Raw genomic sequence first — 11,472 nt, 5'->3', positions numbered from 1 at the left:
ATTCACCCATTCGTTTCGTCCGACTCGATGTAGCCCGTCATTGCCCTTTTCCTTTTTTGCGGCGTTTATTCTCCACTGAGCTTATACCAAGCACATCTTCAAAATATTTGTTTACATCCCAATCTCAGCCTTCATCCCTTCTGTCATTCACTTCTACGGAATATATGTATGTATGTGTGAGTGGTTGTGTATGTGAGCCATATCGTGTAAATGATAACGAACGCCACATCCTATTCGAGTGATTTCTTTATTCACCCCGTCGCCCCTGACACATAGCAGCTTACGACTTGTCTGACGTGCACGCGCATACGTGCCGCATATCTCTTCGCTCTTTCAGTCGCACACGATGACCATATGCGTTCCTTCTCTACGGTACTCGTAACAATGGCAACGGTGTAGGCGATGGTTCAGGGGAAGGTATGGTTAGTTGAGGATGGAGCGTGGCAGACGCGGCAGTCGAAACGGAATCAGAATTATTCGAGCTGCATAAACATCGGAACGCTGACAAAAGCTGATAGAAGCATCAGTGGTTTTGTGATAAATAAATGTTTGGTTATGTAAAGCGTGAAGCAAAACAGCAGGAAAAGCCAGAAAAAAGAGTCTGGCGAAAAAGTTTCGTTTTCGTTGTAGTTCAGGCAACATTTGCTAAAAGGATTCGCGTAAAATCAGACAAGCGGCGGATACGTTTACTTTTAATGCTAGTTAAAACACATTTTGCGGCGGACATTATTAACGGTTTGTCGAGACGACACTATCGCAGAAACTGTCGAACTGAATTGAACGGAAATCGAACGAATCGTCCCTAATTTAAATTAAATTAACATTTAATGGTGAAATAAACATAAAATATAATTAAATGCAAATGACATTTTAAAATATGTAAATATGTATGCCAAATCAAATTAGTTCCTACGAAAAACTGTAATTCCAAAAGTTCGAAAGTGACTGATTTGCTTTAGGAGATGTATGCCTTAAAAGAAAAATAAGATTTGTGACGAAATGTATGCAGCAACTTACAAGTATGCATATTAAGTGAAAAATTAATGAAGAAAGAATAATGAATATAAAGAAAGTCAAAGAAAATTGTGCAAAGAATATGAATAATAAAAACCAAATTACTATATTTAAATCGCTTAAAAGACGCAACCGTTATTGTTTCATCTAAAAAAGAAGTAATTAATAATAAATTTAAATTAAACTCTCCAATGTCCGCCTGAGTTCTTTGTCGTACAAATATAGTATTGGGTATGCATACCTCAGTGGATTCTGCAATTGGTTGCAGCAACGCCCATCACCACAGTCGACTGCAGCTTTCTCCGCCCCGTCAAAAGTTAAGACCCGCCTCCAGTACACACCGCTCAATTTCACCTCCGTTAACGATGACATCTGCAGCTAATTTGGCGGAGGAAAAATCGGGCTCCAGCAGTGGTTGCAGTAATAGTAGTACCAACGACAATTCCACATGTGCACCGCTGGTCAAACCGCCCTATTCATACATTGCCCTGATCACAATGGCCATCCTCCAATCGCCGCATAAAAAGCTCACACTAAGTGGCATCTGTGATTTTATAATGTCAAGGTAAGAAACCACACAACCCAAATTAAAGTAATAGACCAGATTGCAAAGTAAAATTTCAATTAAGCGTTAGAAGCTCCTTTTGACAACGATAGTCTGTAAAAGACTTCCAGAACTCTTTGTCTGATAACTTATGGTAAACCATGTTTATCAATCTTATCGTTCGCTATCTTAAAAAAAAAGAGTATTGTATAAAAATCGAATATTACTTTTAATTTTCTAGAATAAATATTATAATCTGAAGAGAATGGCATATATAGCTGAACAAATATGTTGTTAATGTTTTGTTAACTTTAGATTGACTTAGAACACACGTAAGTTTGCGTTGCTTCCTTCGCTCATAATATACAGAGTGTTAGTCAAAACTAAAGCACTCCCTAGTGCGGTTTTTGAAACTGCTGTTTTTCTCAAATCAAAGAAATCGAAGGCAAAGAAATAATAAAACAAAATAGTTGTTATTATTTTCTTCCGTTATTAAAAGTTTCACTTATTCAAACAAGACTCATATTCAAACAAGACCTTGGAAAGGATCCAGTAAAAGATCAACAAAATAAAGGCAACTTTTAGTTTGTCGGTTAATTTATGAAGATTTGATAAGCGGCGCATTGTTTTTTATTTTATTTTTTTTTTATTTTATTTTTTTTTATTTTATTTTTTTTTTATTTTATTTTTTTTTTTTTTTTTTTATTTTTTTTTTTATTTTATTTTTTTTATTTTATTTATTATTTTTTTCAAGCATGGTTTTTCACTCCGTGATATCCCAACAAGGCATTTATTTCAGCCAACATTTTTAAATCAAGGCAAGGATTCACCAAAGCTCAAAATAATTGAACGGTTCTGAAATTGTTTTTTTCTTCTGGTTCCGAAAGACAAACATTGACGATACTCATAATATGACGATATTAATTAATATTTCCTCTAAATGTAGCGCATATTTATATTTTTAAACATTTGTTTTGATATCACAAGAAAATTTCTTTCATTCACATATTATTGTTTAGTACATTCAAAATTTTATACCAGTGTATTCAATTTCTTGAAGATGTGATAACGAAACGTATTTCTTCGATATGGGCGGGGGGCTGTTTAGTGCATGAAATTTTCGACTACCATGAACCATTTTCGATAACTTGTAATCGAAGCTCACACGGTATCAATTAAATTTGAAAAGTGCTAAAGGAAATTGTGTGAATTTTACGGTACCGTGAACATGGTACATGATATTCAATATTGATAAAAATTCAAGCTCACAGCTTAACATCCAAGTTGGGGCATTTTAAACGACATATAAATATATCGACGAAGAATTGAGTGGTATTCTATAGGTCGAATTTTAATCGTTTTACGGCAATTAAAAGAAAAAGGAAAGAAAACAGCTATAAATTGCTATAACTTAGCCGCAAGTCAAGATATTTTGAAGTTGCTAAGCGGGCACCAAATCATGGATTGTCATCTGCGGTTTAAAACTTTTTAAAATTTGACGTGGTCACATCCGCTAATCGGTTTAAAGTATATAGTACATCTAACAAACCTAAAAAAGCTATATTGAACAACTTTTCCAAGAACAGGCCGTTCTAGCATCTCCACATACTGCGAGAAAATCGATGAAATCAATTTGCGCCTCCAACTTAAAGATGAAATTTAATACCTCCGGAAAAATGAGACCAGCTTACCTGCTTGTATCATGTATTTACCTCAAGATCAAATTTGACTCGGACTAATCCACTTAAACTTCGCGCACAAACCGAATTTATAAATGTTTTTTTTTTTCGCAGATTGATGCAGCATTTGTCCATGTGATCTCCTACTATATATCAATTAGTGTGTGTTTAGCGGCTGTTTGATTACCACGCCAAAAGTTTGCCAGCGAGTCATCTCTATTGTACCAGCATTGTTACTGTACAAAAAAAACTTAGATCGCTCAATTATATACTTTCGATTCAGTACACCTTCAAAAATCACACCGACAAGAGCGGAATTCCAAGTTTTTAATCAAGTCACCAGACATTGGTCACCATCGTACAAAGCAGACGCGGAAATATTTATTTTTAATTTTTGGGGGTTAAATTCAGCATACTTGGGTTATGGATGAGAGTTACCGTACATAAAATACATACATATGCTGTTCCTCTCTGTTGTAACAAATTTATTTGTGGCTTATTTGATCCTTCAGTTATGTCACTAAATGTTTCACCGAATTATAGTGTAGCATTCTGTGAGCTTATAAATGACAAAATGAAGCTAAAATCAGTCAAATGCACTGGGATCCAGTTATTTGATGTCTGGGTTCTTCAAAAGTTATGGTCCGATTTCGACAATTATCATAGCATTAAAACAATTTCCCGGCTTGATTCTTGTTCGGTTACACCCGAACTAAGCTCCTCCTCACTTGTTTTATCATAATTTCTGGCTTAGTTATGGCACTTTAAAGGTTTTCGATGAACGGCAATTGGGGCGAATGGCAGTAGTCCGATATTGCCCATTGCAGTACCAACCACCTTGGGAGTCAAAGAATATACATACATACCAAGTTTCTTCAAGTTATCTTTTTTACTCAATTTATCGCTTGCACGACGAGCGAGCAAAAAGTGACTTAGAATTCAGCTCCTCTTGTCATGCTGATCATTTATATTTGTAAATTTAACTCTATATCTATCTCGATAAATAAAAACGCTTGTTTGCGTTTTGTAAGCAAATATTTTTATTTTTATTGATAATTAAGCTTTTTGACTAGTTTATAGAAAATTTAGTATTTGTTATCGACATACACTCGTGGCCACTCAAACCTTACCACTACACTTTCTTAAATTTTTTTCGGACTCTTACGTTCGTTCGAGATTTTCTTCAATTTTCTTTAATTTTGTTATTTTTTATGTTTTTAGTAAGCAAAAGTAAACTAAATTATATTATTTAATTATAATTATAGTTTGTAATTTATTATTTTAAATGAGTAAAACACAAATTAGCTTTACTGTGCTTATACAAAAGCGGCCGATTTTATCGTTTTTAAAGTGATACACCTACTAAACTTCGTGTTTCAATTAAAAAAATAAAATAAAATATTAATTTCAAATATAGTGTAAATGAAATTAATTTAAAAAAATAAAAAATAGCATTTTTCCATCGCATGTCAGTCTCTTACATTTCGAGCTCATTTTGTAAAGCTCACTATCCTTCAATTGATTTATCTATAGGTGAATGTGTTTTGTTTTTAATTCTTCATAGTTTTGATTAATAACATGTCATCTAACTTCTTTCTAAATAAAAAAATTCTATACCGCAAAAAGTACCGTTATAAAATGATGTCAAATATGCACAACACTTGAAAATTTAGAGTGGTAAGGTTTGCGTGGCCACGAGTGTATTTACTTTCATTCAAGTATAAATACAATACAACTCTCAATTAATGAAATGTAAGAGCTGATTATACCTGTTCGTTCTCAATTGAGACATTTTTGTGACTCTCACTTACTGAATTGCAAAATCGTCCCAAGTCACAAGAATTGTCTCTAATTTAAAGTCTCAATTTTAGAGACTTGTGCTGTATCACAGTGATACATACAATCAATAAGTTCACAAAACTATTATGTGCAACATGTTGCGAGAGTATAATAATAACGGGATTCTGAAACCAGTCTCTAGTCTCTATTTGAGACATTTTGAGGTAAAATCTCAATTTGTGACCAGTTACTATTCACTAAACAGTCTCTAGCGTTAGTCTCAAAATATTGACTCAAACTTGAGACCTGGTAGTTAGCAGGTCACAAAACCAAAAAGAACTCTTGTCTGCCATTTTGAATATACTGAATAGAGATCATCATAGATATTAATCGATTGTAGTTATTTTCTATTTTGTAAGCAACTCAAACACGAAAAGGTTAAAAATAAATCAATTTTACATAAATTTCGTAAATATTATGAAACAAAGTTAACATATATTTTTACTTTTATTGATAATTATGTTTTTTTGACTATGTTATAGAAAATTTAATATTTGTTATCGACATATTTATTTTCATTCAAATTTAAAAACATCTCTGAATAATGAAATGTAATAGATTTTGTGACTGTCACTTACAGAATAGCAAAATCGTCTCAAGTCTCAAAAATTGTCTCTAACTCAAAATCTCAAATTTAGAGACTTGAGACAGTATCACAGTACAGAATCGCACGGTAAATCAAGTAAAAAGGCTAAGTTCGGGTGTAACCGTTCATACTCTTTCCATTCGCAACTATCAAAGGCAGGGAAATATCTTCAGGGGCATAAGGTTAATAAGTTATATGGGGTCTAGGGACAGTTTTCACCCCATTTAGGCACAAAGAGGCGCCGTTGTTGGAAAAACACGGTTTCTAAATTTCATTGCAAGAATATAAAATCAATAAACAAATATTTATATTTAAATAATTAACATTTTACACGCCATTTCAGGTTTGCATACTATAAGGAGAAGTTTCCTGCTTGGCAAAACTCCATTCGTCACAATCTGAGTCTAAATGATTGTTTTATTAAAGTTCCACGCGAACCTGGAAACCCAGGTAAAGGCAATTTCTGGACATTGGATCCACTAGCCGAAGATATGTTCGACAATGGAAGTTTTCTAAGAAGACGAAAGCGATACAAACGGCCGCCCGCTATGCAGAGATTCCCCTTTCCAGCTGTTTTCGGTCGATTTCACCATTTTGGATAAGAAAACCGGTTCCGTTAGTGCCAGTTCATTTTAATGTTGCAAATTTTGCCAATAATCGTGATTGCTTCGATATGTTGCATGCACCAACGGATGTTTTCGATGCAGCGCGACGGGAAGAGAAAAAGTTCAACTTTTTCGCAGGTGCGGATGCCCTCGGCTATCAGAACAACGAAAAATTCGACACGATTTGTCAAAATGTTTCATTTATGAGAAAAAACGCAAACGTCCTTAGTGTAATGGACGATATCCAAAAGCAAGATACTATTCAGGACAAGTACACTAGAATACACCCAGTCGTCGGATCGGCCGCAAGTTTTATCGATGAGCAAAATAATGATTGTAGTAATTTACTTCAATACAAAGAGTCCAATATGTTTGATGAAAGCGATGATTTGTCCTGTGATAGAATCGATGTCGAAAGTTCCAACGAACATGACTCCCACATATCAGACTCAATTGATAGCGTTTGTACAAATAATAGACTAGATCCGCAGTTGGAAGGCGAAGAAGTCGGAAAAGACAGTGCTGCCAATTTAAAAAGAACTTCTCCGTACATTTTACTATTTGAAAACTCGGAAATTTCGAATAGCTCAACAGCCGGCGCGACCTTCGCAGAGCAGCATAAAAGCAATCACAGCTTTGCGGGCCTTAAGGAAGCAGCTTTGCCGGCCATTAAGTATAGCGAGGAGGAATCTTACAAGCCAACGATAATACCTTTCGATTATGATAATGTTAGGTCCACAAAGCACAACAATGCGAAAGATTTTCGCATCGAAACGTTAATTGGGAATGTTGATGAAGTCAGTGGTTAGAAATGTGTATCTTATAAATTACACAAACAACACTATTTTAGCGCAACCAATGTAAATTTTTCTAACCTACAAATGTACGATATGTTTGCTTCGACAAACTCCAACCTCAAATATGTTTATGTATGCAGTAAATTTTAAAATACGTGTATATTTCTTGAAATTGGTATTATGTAAATGTGAATGTCGCAAAACAGATTAATGTGTTATGTAAATTGTACGGTAGTTTATCAGTATGAAATCAATGAAATTTACAAATAAACGAACTATCCAGTTTTAAAATTAAAATTTCATTCCCAAATAGGAGTTATCTGATTGAGAGTACTTAACTGCTTGTTATATGGCAATTTAAGGCATCTTAACTCTTTTTCAACAGAAGAAAGCTCTACATTATATTATACGTTTGAGAAAATGTTGAAATACTTTGTCCTACTATTGAAACATATTGATTTCCTAATGTCTGTCCGTCGGTGACAGCGTCCAATTAAACTACAACTAAGCTAGAATCTCTCCTGTCTACATGTAGCTTGCGCTTAGGTCATACTTTCGCGTAATGCTGGAATTACTGACCGACATGTCGCCCTTTCATTGTCATTGCTCAATTTGTATAGATGGTTTTGCGCCCATCTAGCTTTCCAATAATAATTTTTGTAATGTAAAACATCAAATATTTTGTTACTTACACTTATTAACAAGTACAGCTGTTGACAGCTAATTAGAAACGCTCCCTTTTTGTTAGGTGCTGATTAGTATTATGATTAAATGTTTTGGTATACCGTTATTTATATTCCTAAAAGATGATATTCATATCATCGGCCTCAACACCCGCGCCGTTAGTTCTGCTTTCTCCAGGCTGGATAAGGAAGCACAGAAAATGGGTCTGGCAGTGAACGAGGGCAAGACGAAATATCTCCTGTCATCAAACAAACAGTCGTCGCACTCGCGACTTGGCTCTCACGTCACTGTTGACAGTCGTAACTTTGAAGTCGTAGATAATTTCGTCTATCTTGGAACCAGCGTAAACCCCACCAACAATGTCAGCCTAGAAATCCAACGCAGGATAACTCTTGCCAACAGGTGCTACTTCGGACTGAGTAGGCAATTGAAAAGCAAGTCCTCTCTCGACGAACAAAAACCAAACTCTATAAGTCACTCATAATTCCCGTCCTGCTATATCGTGCAGAGGCTTGGACGATGACAACAACTGATGAGTCGACGTTGCGAGTTTTCGAGAGAGAAATTTAGTTGCGCGTTGCGATTCGATGGAAGATGAGCTGTGGTCGACATTGACATAGTTCAGCGAATTAAAAGACAGCGGCTACGCTGGCTAGGTCATGTTGTCCGAATGGATGAAAACACTCCAGCTCTGAAAGTGGTCGACGCAGTACCCGCCGGGGGAAGCAGAGGAAGAGGAAGACCTCCACTCCGTTGGAAGGACCGGGTGGAGAGGGACCTGACTACGCTTGGAATATCCAATTGGCGCCACGTAGCGAAAAGAAGAAACGACCGGCGCGCTGTTGTAACTCGGCTATAATCGCGTAAGCGGAGTCTACGCCAATTAAGAAGAAGAAGAAAAGCCTTGCATTGTTTGTGTTACTCTATGTACTACGAAATTCGCTCAGTTTTGTAGTTACGCAGTCGAAGTTCTGTTAATTTTTTCCCAAATAATAAATGCGTTACGATAAAGAAGGTGAATTAAGTGTGACATCACTTAAAATTCTTTCTGGTGCTAATTTTTACTAATAATATTATTGATTTCTGGTAAGGATGTGTTTCAAAGTTGTGGTTTAAAATATATTAAAATGTATTATTAAAGTTTTTTAATGAGAAAAAACGTCAGTCTGGAAGACGTACGAAGAAATTTTGAATCAGGTCAAAAAATTGTTTTCAATGCCCTTAAGCATATACAGAATTTTAAAACTATTTCCAAGGTTACCAGCAAAGAAAAAATCTTAAATATTCAACAGAAATAGACCACAGAATTAATACTATCTCGCGAAGACTTCATGGTAGGGCAGCACGCAGGAAACCACTTTTGATTAAAATTCAAGGTTAACAAGACGTAGACTTTTCCAACTCTTATTGATCTTGGACAACAAATCAACGGCAGTATGTTGCTTGGAGCGATGTAACCAAAATTAATCGCATAGATCCTGGTGGTCGAAGGTATGTTCGCCGACCAATATATCAAGAATTTGATCCTCGCTATGTTTCACGCGTAGTGAAGTATGGTAAAGGATCAATCATGGTGTGGGAATGTTTTTCCTGGAATGGTGTAGGTCCGCTCCATACGATTGATGTAATTTTAAAAAAGGAGAAATACGTCGACATTCAAAAAAATGTCATTCTGCCATGGACTAAAGAGCAATTTGCCTGTTATATGGAAATTCCAACAAAATAACAATCCAAAACATACGGGAAAGTTGACTTTTGTGTGTTTTTTGTTGAAAATTCCATGAATATTTTGGAGTGGCCTGAAGAGAACACATCTGGCCTGATGTCAAAAACGCTGTAGATACCAAAAATATCACAAATATGGATGTCCTCTTTGATGATGTGAAGCGGTATTAAAGTAAAAGGGTTAAGTAACAGAATACTAACTGAAAGTAAGCAATTTTTTTAATAACAGTATTTTTTGCTTATAAAATATTTTCGTTTCTAATTAGCTGTCGCACTCAAATCGTTGATTCTACACATTTTTGTTAAAATCTTCAAAAAAAAAAAAAAGAATTTTTAATTAAAATTTTTACTATTAGAGTTTAAGTTTAACGTAAGTTTCAATAAAATTAGTGAAAAAACAGTAAAAATAAGTGATTTATTGGAAAATAATATCATTTACTTCAAACTATGTAGAGTTGCTAATTAGTTGTCAACAGCTGTAAATAAGGGCTAAGTTCGGGTATAACCGAACATTTCAGACTTTTGCAGCTTGCAAAGATTAGAGAAGGGGTAATACCTTCATGTACGTGCGGTTTAGTAGATATATGGAGTCTAGGGCAAGTTTTCATCCGCTTATTGTCATTTTAAGTACAAAAATGTGTCGTCATTAGAAAAACATGCTTTCTCAATTTTTCAAGTTCTTTACACTAGCCCCCATGACTAGGGGAAGTATTGATCAGACTCAACCCATTTTCGACACACATCCCAAAGAAGCTCCTTGCTACCTCAATCCTCTGAGCTAAATTAAAGTTCTATGTCTTAATTTAATGCTTCCTTATGGCACTTTATAGGTTTTCGTTTAATGGCGTTTTGTTGGCATCACAATGACTCAATTACGCTCATCTACGAACTCGTCCTTACTTTTTTACCAAGGCGCACGTGTATTTTTACTCAAGTGACAGCATGCACAGACCGACGGTCAGGCAAACATCCGGATTTCAACTAGTTTCGTCATCCTAATCATTTACATATTTACATTACGTGATACAAACAGCTGTTAGATGAACAAAACTATTATACTCTGTAGCGACATGTCGCAACAGTATAAAAATAGCCTACCTATACCTATTTATAGATAATTATATTCGACTATGATTTTGAGTTGGTTTAAGGGGTCTAGAAATTTTAAAAAATCGATTTTTTTTATATTTTCAAAGTTTAGCTATTCAAGAATATGTGTAAAAGAGGATTTTTCAAAATTCAAATTATTTTCGGAGATATAGGCATTTTTCTGACCCGGCATCCAAACTGTTTCGGCCGGAACTAATCGAACAAAAGACTACGCGAAACTTTAAACGTGTTTTTCTCAAAACTGATTTTTTCGGAACGATACCCACGATTTCTCAGGTTCTACTGGACCGATTTACTTGAAATTTTTATAGAGTCTTTTTTATCGGCTTGTCTATGGTTTTTTAATTTTTATTATTTTTAAAAATTCGAAATAGTCAGAAAAAGTGATCCAAAAAAACTTTTTTTTTCAGTCGCCAATTTGTGAAAAAAAATTTTTCCCACTTTTCCGTAGTTCCGGCCATTGCGACATTATTCTAGATTAATAATCTTTTTTTTTTTGGTTTCAGATAACTAGGAGGATTGAAATTATGGGTATGGTCACGTGGAGACCCCCCATTTCGTCAGTTCATAATTTTTGAAATTTTTTAGTTTTTAATTTTTTTCTGTACCCTTCTAAAATTAACAAATAACTAGTAAAAATGGAAAAGAGGATGGAGTCATGTGTAGAAGTTCACGCAAGTGAGGAAAGTTCTCTGATTGCCATTCACTTGGGAGTGGCCAGAAACGATTCTTTTACACATGGCTCAAGCAGCTCACTACTTCCGGTCTTTGACCAAGTATCCTCTGGGTAGCCTAAGAACATCCGTTCGAAGGCGAGCTAAAGTGAGAAGGCGAAACATTCCCTACAAGGGTTGTGCGCTGGGTTTGGGACCCGCCACATAAAAAACAC

General features: G+C 35.2%; 1 protein-coding gene across 1 annotated transcript; it reads left to right on the top strand.

Moving 5' to 3' along the window:
- The first annotated feature begins 430 nt into the window (after positions 1–430).
- On the top strand, positions 431–7,366 carry LOC126755498 (fork head domain-containing protein FD3). Its single transcript, XM_050468106.1, is given in 3 exon segments — positions 431–1,579; positions 6,006–6,241; positions 6,244–7,366. Coding segments are annotated over 3 exon segments (1,401 nt in total). The 5' UTR covers positions 431–1,247; the 3' UTR covers positions 7,077–7,366.
- The last annotated feature ends 4,106 nt before the right edge of the window (positions 7,367–11,472 follow it).

Source organism: Bactrocera neohumeralis, chromosome 4, assembly GCF_024586455.1.
Source record: "Bactrocera neohumeralis isolate Rockhampton chromosome 4, APGP_CSIRO_Bneo_wtdbg2-racon-allhic-juicebox.fasta_v2, whole genome shotgun sequence".
NCBI classification, from domain to species: Eukaryota; Metazoa; Arthropoda; class Insecta; order Diptera; family Tephritidae; genus Bactrocera; species Bactrocera neohumeralis.
Note: the sequence above shows the minus strand (reverse complement) of the source record. Positions and strands in the feature narration are given on the sequence as shown.